Raw genomic sequence first — 16,274 nt, 5'->3', positions numbered from 1 at the left:
TGGCTCACTCCTCTGGTAATTCAGGAGTGAGCTTCAAACAAAGGCAATCTAAGGCTAACAGTGAATTACAAATCAGTTGTATTGCCAGAGAGGTAGTCTCTGCTATGAGATTTGTAGTGAATAGAAAAACAGAAGGAATCTAGACTAGTGTAGCTGCCAGCTCCAAATGACTGGAAAACAAGAAAACCAGCCATGAAAAAAAAAAATGCTGTAGAGAACTTACTGAAGAATTTGATGTTGTCAACAGTAAGCAGGTACCAGCAGCAGAAAATAGTGCAATTGATTTTGTAGGAATAGCTCATTCAAACATCCTAAGTGATTTGGGAGAATATTTAGTTCGTTATGAGCCTATGAAATATATTGTGGCAGTAGAAAAAATAAGGGATGGATGTAAGAAACATTAATAAAGTAATAAACAGATAAGACTTGCAATCGACAATGGGTGAGGTAAAAAAAGAGTAGAGAGATAGGAGTCAAAAATCACTTAATTATTTTGGGTCTGGATAACTAGAAGAATGAAGATACTTTTCACAGAAATAAGGAAACTTGAAAGGGAAGACTTGTTTAAAGGTGATGTGTTCGGCTCTAAATAATTTGAGTTTGAGGTGAAAGTGAAATGTGTAAGTGGAAATATTCAGACTATTCAATGTGAGGTTGAAGATAACAGGAGAGGTCTAGGATATAATTCTAAATTTGGGAGTTAGTGGAAGCTGGAAGAGTAAATGAGATCACTGAGGGAGGTGCTGAAATTCAAAGATGTGTGAGGCTGTCTTTTCCTTTGTTTTTACTTATTAATCTTAAATATGTAGATGGAAGATATACAATTATTGCCTTGAACTGGTGATCATTTATTGCCTACAATTGAGACACAATGCACCCAGGGATACTTGGTTAGAATTTGTATTTCAGAATTAGATTAGTTCAATCAAGAAATTTAAATATACAGAGTGAGAATATTTGAATAACAGAAAGCTGCTCCTAACTTTGTCATAGTGTTATAAACTAAATCTATTGTGAGGTACATTAAATTTTAGGAGTGCCAGCCAATACTGAAAGAATATGCAGTCTTCACATGACATTTTTTTTCCTTAAATCTACTCACAGTATGTTTTTTAAAGAAGAATTTCAAGATCATTTCTGAATTTTCTGGTTTTTAGTTTTAAGTTAGACAAATGAGTTATGTCTTTTCACATATAGTGTTAAATGATCTAGGTACATTGTGTAATGCAAAATACCTATGCAAATGCTTAATTGTATAAAGAACATTATGCAAATGTTTAACTGAATAAGGAATAAGATGTCATTATTAATAATGACTTGTGAATGTAATTAGAAATGAGTAATTAGGAAAACACCACAGTAATAAAGGGTGTATTTCAAAAGTAGTGCACTGGAGATATAAAAATATGCCTTTTATATGTCCTTTACATGCCAGTAGAACATACATGTGATGTTCCTACCTAAACACATGATTGGAAGTGAAAAGGTAGGGATAAAAGGGTCATAATGATCTCCTAACTCCTTTGAGTAGTTTTAACATAAAATACTAAATTCACTTTGGAAAAGTTTTTAGAAAAAAATGTTTGATATAACGATTTTTATATATAAGATACATTCTATCTATTACACAGATTTGAATAGACTGGGGATCAAGCAAAATATAATCCTATTTTGTTAATTTTGTTCTGCCTCAACCTATTAATCAATGGATTTCAGAGTTCATAGTTGCATAAGTGAGTGTTGGCATTGAGAGAACATAGACTCTAGAGCCAGGCAATTTTGAGTTCTGGTTCTGCCTCCTGCATCTGTGAAGCCATGGGCAGTTCACTTAACCCTGCTAAGTCTCGGTTTCCTCACCTATAAAAGATAAGTACTAATAGTACTTACTTCATAGGGTCGTTGGGAGGATAAACTATAAAGCATTTAGAACAGTATTTGGCATAAATGTTTACTATATTATTATTGACATAAGAAATGTATTTGACCCATGTAAACACACACACACATGCAACATATACAAGTTATCTTTTGTCATATGTAATGGTTAGGCCAAATAAGTATACTGATCAAGGCAAATAGGTTGACAGAATCATTACTTTGGTCTCAGGCAGTTGAACTTAGAGCTGGTATAGGCTCCTCTGGAAAGAGGTAAAATTGAATGTGTTTTATTTAACTTCTAAATTCTACTGTTGTTTCATTCTCCTTATCTCTTTGTTCTTTACTGTTTTACTGTTTGTGGTCTCATTAAACAGATACCAATACAGGGAAACAGAAATATACAAAGTAATGTAATAGGTAAAAATAATAACAGTAGAATTGTAGGGGCAATTTGACCTAAAGCTAGAGCTCAAATCTTAATACCCTTGACTGCCTGCCTGAAATGAAAATAAAAACTTTTCTGTACTTTGGCTTATCATGTTTTATTTTCTGTACCTTGGCTGATTCACAAGACAATTCAAATTAAGAAACAAATAGGACTCTAACTCACTCCCTTGATATTTAAGAAAATTGCATTTGGATTACATGTAAACAAATTGACAATTGCTGGACAGAGATTTGAAGTCATCCAATTAATCTAATACATACTTATATCTGCAAATTACTTCTCTTATTTTCAATTGCTAAATGTAAAACTCAGCTATTCTATTTTCAAAGTTGATAGTGGAGAGCTCTCTGTATCCATGAATTTCCTATCTTTGAATTCAACCAACATCAGATTGAAAACATTTAAAAAATGGATGGTTGCATATGTACTGAACAAGTACAGACATTTTTACTTGTCATTATTCCCTAAACATTATAGTATAACAATTATTTACACAGCATTTACATTTTATTAGGTATTCTAAGTAATCTAGAGATAATTTAAAATATACAGGGTAGGGTATATGCAAATACTATGCCATTTTACACAAGGGATTTGAGCATCTGTGGATTTGGATACGAGGGGGTGGTCCTGAAAACAATCACTCATGGACAACTGTATATAGATTTGACAAAAGGGAGAATTTTAAGACTGTAACTGATAAGGAAGATATGGATTATTGAGGGAGGATATTAAAGTTAGAATTGTTTTGGGGGGATGAGTTAGGTTCAAAACACACAAGAATTACAGATTTCAGAAGTATATAGAGATACAGAGATAGAGAAAAAAAATCCAAACCATAAAAAGAGTGGATGCTGTAGCTTGTGGAATATTACCCTTATTCACCAATCTGTTCAAAGTAATTTCTAACCCCATGGGATAGAGAAGGAGGTAAGTAGAGGAGAGCAGGAGAAAAAAATGATGGTATGCTGAAAAACATAGTTTGCCAATTGTAGATGTAACTATGATTTGTTTACAAGTTATATCTCTCCAAAAGACCAGGTCAGTATCACACCAAGTGTAGAGGGAATGAATATACAGAAAATCTTCACCATTACACCTCAAATCTCTGCCAGGAATGTCCTGACTTTCATCCATTAATACTGCCTTAGGCAAAGGATGCCCCATCAACACTGCATACCGAACAAATCAAATCTAACACTTTGAGTAAGCTTTTTATTTTCATAAAAGCCTTTATAGCTTCTGGCCTCATTTACCTTTCAAATAAAAACAAATGAGTTGAGTTTATCATTATAACTAAGAAATTTAAATTCTTTCAGCATTTAAGTAATAGGAGAAGGCCCAAATTGAGATCAACTTTTAGCATGGTACCTACGGTAAGTAAAACAGGTACTAATGAAGTGATTAATTCAGAGCTGCCACAACTAAAATGTTAGTCTACATCATGAATCAGTTCGAAGATAAAAATGCATTTGAAGGTTAATGGTTTTAGAAAGATAGTTCAAAAGTGAAAAAACTGAGTTAATGTAAAATGTCTTAAATAACAGGCTACAAAAAATTATTTGCTTTATTATTATTCTATTACTATACTACTCACATAATGCCAAACCAAGAGGTTGAAATATAAGAAAATCTGGCTAATCAACAGTTATTTTAAACAAACATAAGTGAATTTTAACATTCTGCAGTTATACCCACATGATTTCTACATGGTGAGTTTTGACATATTAGTCATAGCCTAAATAATATCTTTAAAAATAACTGACTTGAAATAAGAATAAGGATTTACTTTCCCTTATTTTGATAAACCTCTGTGTCCATTTTCCTTTATCTTTATTCCTATATTGATATATACATTATAAATAGTGAATTTCAAATTTAAACATGGTTTGATCAGTATCAAAGATTATAGTACAGTTGATTAATGTAACATATTTTATTAACTCAGTACAAAAAATATTTTTGGAATGTTGACCTCATCAAGATGGCATGCATTTTTTAGGCAAATAATTACTCCAAATACAGAGTCTATCAGCTGAGAAAACAGTGAAAAAATGATGTTAATAATATAGGTAAGATATATTTATGAAGAATTTATGGTAAGACAAATATAACCCAGAATAAATCTAAAAGTAAGTCCTATTCTTTTGGGTAAAAGCCCTTATAATATATTTATACCTACAATAGGTGATATAGTATCATTATATCTACAATACTTCAGATTTAATACAAACTCAACTTATAAGGTTGATCATTTTCATTGTTTTAATATAGTTGATAGTTCTTAGCTTTCCATTCTTAGCTCATAAGAAAATAGGAAGTATCTTTCTCTGAAGCAAGTGAACTCATGAGAAAAGTCTTGAATACTTCTCTGTAGCCCCAATTTCAAGTCACAGATTAAGTGTCCACATTGTTTGCAACTAAGTCACAGCTAAATTGCTTCAGAAATGTTTAGCAGATTGCTTTATAGCAGAATAACACAGTTTGAACCATAGTTTCTTGAATACATCTTGCTGGGAGCTTATTTCATTCAAATGGTGAAGGCAGCTGAAGTATGATATTTGAATCAGCCACATTTTGCTCTAATAAAGGAGAATTTTAGGATGCTCTAGTTGTGATAGGCAACAAAGTAAAGCAATTGAAATGTGGATCTTATATTTTATACAATTCAGACTGCTTGCATATGTGTGTGTGGTGATAAGGTACTTTAAAAATAAAATTTCATTTGGCAAGAGGCTTACAGTTAAACTGTAAAAGCAATACACAGATCATGTGAATTACCAGCATACAAAAATAAATATGCAAATGACTGTAATACTCTTCCAAAATAGCATCTTTAATAGGAAACCCTTCATAAGAATCATTATAAAGTGACATATTTTAAAATCGCTTTTATATTTTATAAGTACCTATAACTAGCAGTTCTTATTTTTAATTAGAAAATACACATATTTTCAGCCACACTTGAATAAGTGGTATGTATGCACATAAAGAATGGTTACATATATACACTTCTATTATACATTTTAAAAATCATCAAACAAGTTCTTATCAAGCACTTTCTACTCATATTAAACTTTATATATTACTGGATGCTGTGGAGATTACAGAAGTAATATATATTGTTTTCACTCAAGAAGCTCAAAATCTACATGGGAAACACAGGAGTGAATATAATTGGGTCCTAATGTGTGTATGCAGATATAACCCCAGTAAATTTTAGATACTCCATAGATTTTGTCAAATGAGTGAATGAATTGTAAAAGCTAAACTGAGTTTTTGTTTTTGTTTTTTAGATGATTCTCAGTCTGTCTTCCAGGCTGGAGTGCAGTGGTGTGATCTCGGCTCCCTGCAACCTCTGCCTCCCAGGTTCAAGTGATTCTCCTGGCTCAGCCGCCTGAGTAGCTGGGACTACAGGTGCGTGCCACCATGCCGGCTAATTTTTTTTTTTTTTTTTTTTTTTTTTTATTTTTAGTAGAGACAGGGTTTCACCATGTTGGCCAGGCTGGTCTCAGACTCCTGACTTCAGGTGATCTTCCTGCTTCGCCATCCTAAAGTGCTGGTATTACAGGTGTGAGTCACCCCTCCCGGCCAAGCTAAAATGTTTTTAATCACTCACTTTAGATAGTTTAAATATTTCAAAAAATTCTATCAATGGAAAGTTTGAGAAGAGGGCCTATTTAAATATCTGACTTGGAATGTATATTCTAGTTAAATATTGCCATGTATATCTATTATTCTGTCCCCTCTTCCCCCAACCAAACCAACCAACCAACCATTTCATTATGCTCACAAATTCTATGGTTTGGGAGTTTGTACAGGACATAGTGGGGATTGTCTCTTTCCATGATGTCTAGGGCCTCAAATAGGATGCTTCCAACAGCTGGAAGCAACTTGAACTGATGGGGACTGGAAGGGCTGAGAATGGAAGATCTCTTACCAAGAGGGAAATAGGTCTTTACCCTCCTGTCTGGTGACTGGGCTGGGATGATTTAAAGGCTAGGTTCAGCTAGGACTATCAACCACAACACCTATATATATGGCTTCTCCATGAAGCTTTGACTTCTTACAGAACAGTGGCTGGGTTCTGAGAAGGTTCAAGCTAGGAGGGAGTTTTCTAAGAATTTATGGTCTTTTTTTTTTTTATAACTGATATATATAATACATTTGCTCTGAAGCTCACATTTTAAAGCCTGAGAAGTAGAATGCTTTACCAATGGCAAAAATCACTGACTAAAATACCTATGAAGTGGATATTGTGAATTGTCCATCAAAATCCACCCTGTCCCTGTTCTTTAGGAAGAGTTGTAGAAAGGTCCATAACTACACAGTTAGAGATGACATTTCTCAGCCTCATTTGAAGCTAGGTGTGGCCATGTGACTACATTCCCAGAATGGAATATGAACAGAAATGTGTAATTTTGAGCCTGGGTCTCAAGACATTGGATATATGATCCTCCATGCTCCTTTTTCTTTCGCATGAGGTAGATCATGGAGTTCCTTGACCCAGCTTCAACCGTGCAGCTGAGAATAATGCCATGGTGAATGATAAGTTAGAAAGTGCACAGCAACAAGATAGAAAAAACCTGGGTTCCTGGTACAGTCTTTGTGTGTGAGAAATAAGCAAATTTCAGTGTTCTTTAAGCCATAGTGTTTTGGGTCCTCTTTGATAGAAAAGTTTAGCTTTACTCTAATTCAGATAGTACATACACATGATTGAATGATAGCTGGATGCTGAAGAAATGATGGTAGGGAAAGCAAGCTCCCTGTTGTCCATCTCCCCCAACCAAACCCTTTAAAATGTTTGGTATGGTCAATATTTTTGTATCTATTGACTTTTATTGCTATTTTAAGTTGCAGAAGATGTTTCTGATGAAGGAAGCACTAGTAGTAAAATGGTCATGTTTATTATGTAAATTTTTTCATACTTATATACCTTTTCCATTTTGACATGGCCAGCCAAATTTTCCCACACATAGCACCAACATTTCACTTGAAAGGCCAAGAAGCTTGTATTTCAGCCCACAGATCTTCAGAAGCTTGTATTTTGGCACCACAGATCTTAAACTCTGGAAGCACAGAGAACACGTTCCCATATTTACAAGTAGAAAAATATTACTATTCCAGAATCATCAGAGGCAGCCTTATAGATTAGAGCAGCAGCTCTCAAGGTGTGGTCTGAGGACCCCTAAGAAACCTTTTCAGAAGGTCTCTAAGGCTAAACCTATTTTCATAATAATATTTAGATGTTGACAGTCGGGGGCGGAGGCTCACACCTGTAATCCCAGCACTTTGGAAGGCTGAGGCAGGCATATCACCTGAGGTAGGCAGATCACCTGAGGTCAGTTCAAGACCAGCCTGGCCAACATGGTGAAACCCCGTCTCTACTAAAAATACAAAAACTAGCTGGACGCGGTGGCACACGCATCCAAGGAAAACTGTTTTCCTCATTACAGCCAGAGTGACTTGTTTAAAATGAAAAATTTATTTCCATTACTGCTATAATAAACATCAAAATCTTTTTTAAATTTTATTTTTTGAGAGAGGGTCTTGCTGTGTTGCCACACAGCAAGCTACTCGGGAGGCTGAAGCAGGAGAATCACTTGAACCCGGGAGGTGGAGGTTGCAGTGAGCCGAGACTGCACCACTGCACTCCAGCCCGGGCGACAGAGCGAGACTCTGTCTCAAAAAACATAAATAAAAATTAAGATATCACTTGCCTTTTTCACTTGTATTCTCCCATAGGGGTAGGGTGGAATTTTTCAGAGGTTGTGTGACATAGAATGAGGCCATCACTCTGATGGCTAATGAAATGTGAGCTGGTATATTCCGGTTTTTTAAATTCTTCAGTTTTAACTTCAAATACAGTGAACATCACAATATATAGCCCACATAAAAACTCTTTAGGGTCTTCAGTAATTTTCAAAGAGTATAAAGAGATCCTTAGTGTCTTTGTTTGGGCTACTGTAACAAACCATACAGAATGGCTTACGAGTAAAACAAATTTATTTCAGACAGTTCCGGATCTAGAAGTCTGAGATCAGGGTGCAGCATGGTCAGGTTCTGGTGAGGGGGCCCTCTTCCAGGTTGTAGACTGCTGACTTCTCATTGCATCTGCACATGGCAGAAAGAGAGCAAGAGAGCTCTCTGGAGAGTCTTTTATAAAGGCACTAATCTCATCCATGGGGTCTTCACCCTCATGACCTAATTACTTCCCAAAGGCCCCCACCTCCTAATATTATCACACTGGAGGTTAGGATTTCAATATATGAATTTGTAGAGGACAATATTCAATATATAACACTGAGGGTAAGAATAAAAAGTTCAACTTCTCAATAGTGATTAAAGCACACTTTCTTTTCATTACTTCAAATACATACAACTCAAGCAGTTAGCATTCATTCAGTTGATTATGTACCAAGTTAGAAAAAATGGTATTTTTTGGTACCCCTTTCAAAAGAACAGTTTATATTTTGAAGAAATGTCCAAATAATCTTATTTGGGATAACAGCTGAGAATCAGAAAAACCTGAGTATGATCAAACTGTAGCAGGGAAAGGAGCAGGATTTGGTTGTTAATGTATTGAGGGTGGAAAAAGAGCAAAAGACCCAACATTGGGGTGAAAGGCATCAGATCCTGTCGTGTGATCTCTCTTAAATGTTTGGTACAAAGTTAATGAATTCATGAAATGCTTGAAGACAGAGGGTTTTGGTAGTTAAAAGTTACGGGCTGGGCTTCTGATCCCTACCAATATAGGCATAGTCAAAGAACAAAGGTGATAGAGGAGTGTTGTGGGAATACATGTGGAGGAAGAGAGAAGCAGGAAAATACTTGTGAATAACCTTTCAGGGTCCAAAAATTGGACTAGGTGAAAAGAGGCTCTTGACTTTAGAGGCTAGGAAACTGGGCCTTCAAGGCAAGCTTACCTAATTTTCTGAGGGCCATGGAGTCCCTAGCTAACAACCTAAATTTCTGTAATACATACAGAATTGCACATACATATACACACACAAATATCTGCTACGTAAGAGATACTATACTAGGCTATCTAAGACACATGGGCCTTTTCTAGCGACTTAAAGTTTAGTGTGAGAGCAAGACTGTATCCAATGATACAAAAAATTGCCCAAACAGATGTATGAACAAAGTACTACGGGAAGGTTCATATGAGATCTAATATGTACTCATTGTTTATAATTTGTACATTTGCTGGTGTCAGGATCCTTTGGGAACAATAAGCAGAACGGGTAGAGATGGAGTCATTGGAAGAAGAGATAACACCAGTTAAACTGTGTTGCTGGTCCTAGTTACTTGTGTCCTGTAGGCAGAACTGTGGTGTCATGCTTTCTCTGATGGTTATCTCCTTGGCTTAATAGCCTAGTTATGGCTGTTTGCTTAAACACACATACGCACACGCACACACAAGCTTAAGCAGGAAGGGAAATTTATGAGGAGAATACAAGGAACCCAAGAACAAAGAATAGAGTAGCTGGACTTCCTGGAAGACTGGAGTCAGCTAGTACTAAGACATTGAGAACCAAACCTGCTATATTTCCTCTGTCATCCTGGGACCACATATTCTCTCACCTCTGCTTCTTTTTGAACATGACTAGATTCTCCTATCTATTAAATCTATTGGCTTCTCTCCATTTCTACTGCCATGACCCGACTTTAAAGTACTACCCACCCTTTTTTTGCCTGGAAAACTAAAATGGTCCCCTAATTTTTCTCCCCAAATCGACTCTTGGCCATTTCAAAACTGTTTTCCTCATTACAGCCAGAGTAACTTGTTTAAAGTGAAAAATTTATTCAGTGGTATTTCCATTACTGCTATGATAAACATCAAAATCTTTTTTAAATTTTATTTTTTGAGAGAGGGTCTTGCTGTGTTGACAAGACAGGTCTCTAACTCCAAGCCTCAAACGATCCTCCTCCCTTAGCCTCCTGAGTTGCTGGGATTACAGGAACAAGCCACCCTGCCTGGCTTTCAAAATCTTAAACATGGAACTGGATTACTATTCACCCACATTCAGTACCCTTCATTGTGGTACCGCTGTCTGTGCCCCCTTGTTGTTCTCAGGCATGGCAAATGTTTGGCTGATGAAAAGAGAAAAAAATGTGAGCCTACACTTTAAGAACCATGCTTTACCACTTTTCCTTCCGCCATGACAATGACAATGTTAGATTGCTCAGTCAGCCTCCGTCCAGAGTGAAGATGTCATGGAGCAGAGCCATGTTAAGCATGTAGGATGGGAGGTAAATAAACCTTCCTGTAGACCACTGGCAAGCTTTTGGAGTATTTTGTTACTCAGCATAACCTAGCCTATCCTGATACATACGGTCTACACACTCTTACTTATTCCATCTCTTTGCTATAGCCTACTTAGCCTTACAGTAATTACAATAAAGTTTCCCCCTCCCACATTATAACTATTTATCTATGTTATTCTCTCTCCCTGGAAGGCTCTTTACACCTTTTTCCCCCTCAGTTAACATTTACACACTTATGAGAACTCAGCTTAAGTGTGAAGTACTTAGGAAAAGATTGTCTGCCCTATGTTTAAAGTACTATGAATTTACCTTATCATTATACCTGTTTTACCAAACTACAAGTTCCATGACAAAAGCGACCAGGTATGCTTTGGTAACCATTATATTCCCAGTGACAGGAAGAATTAAATTCTTTTCTCGTTCCAAAGAGAAGTTTTTCTGCATTGTTGTGCACATGGCAGAAAATGGCTATCCAATCCATAGAACAACACCTTGCCACTCTAGACTGCCAATTGATCAGCATTCCAATGATCTGTTTCCAAAGTCTTAGAGGGAAAATCTGATTGGCTAAACCTGGATATGGTCTATCAGTGATCTAATCATAGTTTACTGGAAGAGCTATGTTAAGCAGAGTCAACATGGCTTCAGAGATATCTCTGTGTATAGGAGGAATTTTCAGTCAAGTGGATGTGGACTGAGCTGACATTCTAAAAAGCAGCTACTGTAGTCATTATAGTTGACTACTCTTCTGTGTTCTTAATCAAGAACCCTGTGCTCAAAATTATCTTCAGAGCGCATACAAGAGAATGATTTCTACAAGGGGGTTTCTTAAGGAAGAAGAGGGTGGTGACCAAGTAATTCTTACTCTGACCTCTGGAGTTTTGCCTTTCCTTAGGCACTCTTACTTTGATTACCACTGCTACTTCATTCTAATCTTTTGGAAGTAGGGGTGGGCTTTTTCTTCTAACATGGAAAACAACAACAACGAAAGGAAAACAAAACAAAACAAAACTCTTGTATTGATTCTCCATCATACTGTAGGGACAAGTTTGAATTGAACAGTTTACAAATATTAAGGACAAGCAAAAGGGAAATAAACAACGGAAGGCAATAAAAATGTGACTCACAAAATAAAGATTTCTGGCCCTTTCCCTGGACATATGGTTCCTGTCTCATTTCACTTGAAATTTAAGGAAAAAGAGGGCCCATATTATCTGAATATCCGTTTCAAAAGCACAGAAAATGAAAAAAAAAAAAAGTTGTTAGCTTTTCTAGAATTTTTCCTGTAACATCCCATCTTTAAGAAAAAAAGATAACACTTTCTATTTATTTCTAGATTTTTGGTCATTTCTACTTCTTAAAGACCTTTAAAATATTTATGAAAAATTTAAAAAGGTACCAGCATAACTAGTGATACAATCCAGATATTTTTAAGGACTTTGCCCTCTTAAATGGACACTAAAAAAACTCTTCTTTTTTTTATTGTTAATGTAAATTACTTCTGAACTATATTTAAGATTCTCTAAACACATTTGTAAATAGGGGCCCAATACAACCCATCTGAATCAACCTGATATGTTTCCATTAAAACTTTTTCAAGTGTGCTTCAGTCTGATAAGTATGATCCATGTCCTATTACGTTTTTTTCCCCCTGAACAGAGAATGTGACCTGGGTAGTAAATTTTAGCTTAAATGAAACTAATTTGCTGTTTAAATCATCACATATTTTAGATTATCAAGTAGTTTTAATATTGTTGGCCTCCCTTTTGTACTACTTTCCCTAGCACAGCTAATCTCAGAAATAATTCCTTAACTTTAAAAACTTTGTATATTTGTTGCTTAAATTTACAAGTGAAATGTAAAATTAATGTTCCTTATCAACAGTGGTGTGCACCTATAGTCCCAGCTGTTTTGGAGGATGAGTCAGGAGGATACCTTGTGCCCAGGAATTTGAGGTTGCAGTGAGCTATGATCATGCCACTGCAGTCAAGCCTGGGCAAAAGAGTGAGACTGTCTCAAAAAAATTTTTTTTAATTATTAACATTGTTTTAACATTAGAAGTGTGTAACATTTAAAGTCTTTTTCTACGGTAAAAATTTAATGCTTTCAGTTTAATATCAATTTAAAGTTATTATAGTGGCATGGTGAAGGTTAAAACAAGCATGGGTGGCAATTAGGAGACTTAGGTAATAGTCCCCATCTCTGCCACTAAGTAATACTGCTGTCTTGCTCCTAATTAGCTAAGGAAACTATTCATTTTTTTTTCCTACCTACAATAGGAGTTAAGCTAGATATTTCAAGTCACTTCTAGCTCTAAAATTACATGATGCTGAAATGTGAACATTTATATCTAAATTAATTTTTACAAAGACTGCTCATTGACTGTATTTCTAAGCCCTTGCACAGTTAACTCTTAGTTCCACCATTATTAATCACCTTCTATGTGCATGTCAGCCATCTCAAATTCATTCTGCAGTAAGCCTTGACAAAAATAAATTTGTACGCCGGGCACGGTGGCTCACACCTGTAATCCCAGCACTCTGGGAGGCCGAGGCAGGAGGGTCACGAGGTCAAAAGATCGATACCAACCTGGCCAACATGGTGAAACCCGTCTCTACTAAAAATACAAAAGTTAGCCAGGAGTGTTGGCATGCGCCTGTAGTCCCAGCTACTCAGGAGGCTGGGGCAGGAGAATCACTTGAACCTGGGTGGCGGAGGTTGCAGTGAGCTGAGATGGCACCACTGCACTCCAGCCTGGTGACACAGCGAGACTCTGTCTCAAAAATAAATAAATAAATAAATTTGTGTGCATTCAATGCCCCTGAATTGTACACCTATGGTTATAATACATTTGATTATGCATTTTACCATAATAAAACATTATACACACACACACACACACACACACAAATGCATGCAGTGCTCCCCTAACACTGTATCTATTACTTAAAATGGCATTATTGTTGTTCGGACATAAGTTGGCTTCCCCAAAGAATTCTCCAGTCACCCCAAGGATAAGTACCTTTTTTTTTTTTTTTTTTTTTTTGAGGCAGTGTCTCACTCTTACTGCAACCTCTACCTCCGGGGTTCAAGCAATTCCCCTGCCTCAGCCTCCCGAGTAGCTCGGATTACAGGCGCACACCACCACACCCAGCTAGTTTTTGTATTCTTAATAGAGACAGTTTCACCAAGTTGGCCAGGCTGGTCTCGAACTCCCGACCTCAGATGATCGGCCAGCCTTGGCCTTCCAAAGTGCTGGGATTAAAGGCGTGAACCACTGCGCCTGGCCGGATAAGCACTCCTAATCCTTTCTGTAACTCCAAAGCCTAGGACACCATCTGGCTTTCAGTTACCAGTAAAGGTAATCATATCCCGGCCTTTCCAAGTGTTCTTTCATGTATTTAATTATCATTTTCAACCAAGGCAATATACTAGACACATAAATAGTTGTAAGACTTGTGAAGTACACACCAGAAAAATTCTTTATCACACATATGATAAGTTAGAGTTCAGAAACTGTGGCCACAGAACTCCAGATCTTCAATACATGTTTGCTGAATTGATGTATGAGACTTGAGAAGGCAAAAGGATAGACGTTAAGTCCTGGCATCAGGCCAACAGATTTACATGGAGCGTGTGAGAAGTACATAATGTTACACTTCCTAAGAAATATGTCAACGAATGCCCTTTCTAAGTAGCAACGTACCTAAATAACCCTTACCACTCTCTCCAGGTAGTTTTTAACAAAGGTATTGTACCGCAGCTTCAAAAAATCAAAAGTTACGCGTTTACCTATCCATTCACTGCTCAGACAAAACAAAAACAAAAGCTACCTGTAGGAGACTTCGAAATTCCTTAATACCATAGTGTCATTAAAAACAAACACCTAGATTTACTTTACTTAGCTATATTTTACTAAGTAGTCAGGTTAGCTTTAATGCTTACCACGCCAAGGAAAGTTGGCTTTTTTCCTTTCCCGAGGGTAATCCCGTCCCACCTCCCCCTCCCTTAAATAAAGTTAAAACAACCCAAAAAAAACCCAGCTAATTCTCAGCTCTGTACAGTTCTCCAGTACAAGCAACAGTAGTTCAACCTCAAGAAAAAGACATCTTAAAGGCCGTACATTAAAAATTGCCAGGGATCCAGCCGCTTACATTTCATGAAAAGTACAGACCATACCCGTTTAGCCAGCTGTGCACCTTAACTGGTCGAGAAGGCGCGCTGGGGGCTGGGTTTGAGGGTGAGCAAAAGGCAAGATTATTAGTTTGGGTTGACGTGGGGGTCAAGGGGAGAGCAGAGGAATAATCTGTAAGATCTGAGTCCCGAAGCTCTTTGGGTTATGGAGGTTAGAAAAGGGCCTGTTAAAGTTAGGCCCAAGTTTCGGCAAGGTGGAACTGGGAAAAAAAAAAAGAAAAAAAAAAAACGAAACCCGAAAAAACAACAGCGAGCAGGCTCCCGAGTTCTAGCGTTCACAGTGAACCCGTTAAACGCAGCAGGAAAGTAGGCGTGTGTTTTCTTCCTCTTCCCGCCTCCCCAGAGACTCGAGCCCAGTCCTTTCCCCTCATTTTCACCCCAGCCGAGTCCAATGGCTGCCCTCGCCGCGGAGTCGGGTCGGAAGACGCCCCGCCCCCTCGCCGCGTTCGCCCTAGGGAACCCCTCCGCCCCACCTTCCCTGCCCGATGAGGGGCAGTGGCTGCCGCCGTCACGTGTGCTGGCAGCCGCCAAGTGAGGCCGCTTTTGCGACGCGGTGACAGCCAAATGGTGCGACAGGAGGAGCTGCAGCCGCGGCCGCAGCGCCCGCACGGAGAGGCTTGAGGCGGCTCCTGGCGTCGCCCAGAGGGAGCGACTAGACGAACAGTCCGGTGAGGGCGGCGAGAGGAAGCCCGCTACGAGTGCCCTAGCTCCCCGCCGCTCTCGATGAACCGGACGGAATAAGCCGCGCCTCCAGCAGGGGCTGCGCCTCCATGAATCCCTAGTTGTATTTTTTTTTTCTTTCTCTCCCCTCTCCTCACCCCCACCCCGAGCCCCGTCCCGCCTTCTCCCTTCGCCAGAGGCGGCCGCGTCCAGGTGCGGAGTCCATACCGGAGCGCAATGGCGTCCAACCCCGAACGGGGGGAGATTCTGCTCACGGAACTGCAGGTAAGGGCCGCGGCCCTGGTGAGAGGCGCTGGCGGAGGAGACAGGGAGAGAGCCCCGCGCGGCGTCGGGGACCGAGGAAAGCCCTGCGGCCGCCGCGCCCCTAGCCCGCTAAGTGCGGAAACTCCGGGATGTCACTCGGGAAATGCTTCCCTCGGGGAACCGCTTCCCTTGGGAGCCGGACCCTCTCCCCCGCCAAAGCCCTGGCCTGCCACCGCTTTGGTTTGATTCTGCCTACCAGAGGGGACCCCATCTCTGCAGCCTGCTCTCGCCCGGTCCCCGGAGAGGCCGGCCCGTCGCCCCCTCCCTCGGTGTCAGAGCTACCCGCGAACGCCCCTGTTGCCCCCTCCCTTCGCGCGGCCGGGCCCCGCCCCGCCTTTCCTCCGTACACCGCTCCTTAAACTCCTTTGAATGACTCCCAAGCTGTTTTCTTGTCCCTCCTCCTCCCCTCAGACTCCGCACAAAGAGCGCCCCCATAACTTCCAGCCCCTAGACAAGTTTTTTTAAAAAACGAGTCTCACCAAATGTTTGCTTCACTTCA

At 38.8% G+C, this 16,274-nt stretch overlaps 1 protein-coding gene across 6 annotated transcripts in view; it reads left to right on the top strand.

The window, feature by feature from the left end:
* Positions 1–15,135: 15,135 nt before the first annotated feature.
* Positions 15,136–16,274, top strand: part of PKN2 (protein kinase N2) — a 151,893-nt gene continuing 150,754 nt past the window's right edge. For 5 of the 6 annotated variants that reach the window (XM_063816924.1, XM_016921959.4, XM_063816923.1 and 2 more), the window contains exon 1: positions 15,245–15,736. In XM_063816924.1, coding sequence (XP_063672994.1) covers positions 15,689–15,736 — 48 coding nt within the window. In that variant the 5' untranslated portion in view covers positions 15,245–15,688. Of the gene's footprint in view, positions 15,737–16,274 lie in introns of all 6 variants that reach the window. The other variant, XM_001145367.5, reaches the window with a different exon arrangement.

The sequence above is a fragment of the Pan troglodytes genome, chromosome 1 (genome assembly GCF_028858775.2).
Source record: "Pan troglodytes isolate AG18354 chromosome 1, NHGRI_mPanTro3-v2.0_pri, whole genome shotgun sequence".
NCBI classification, from domain to species: Eukaryota; Metazoa; Chordata; class Mammalia; order Primates; family Hominidae; genus Pan; species Pan troglodytes.
This window is presented reverse-complemented; position numbering and strand designations above follow the sequence as displayed.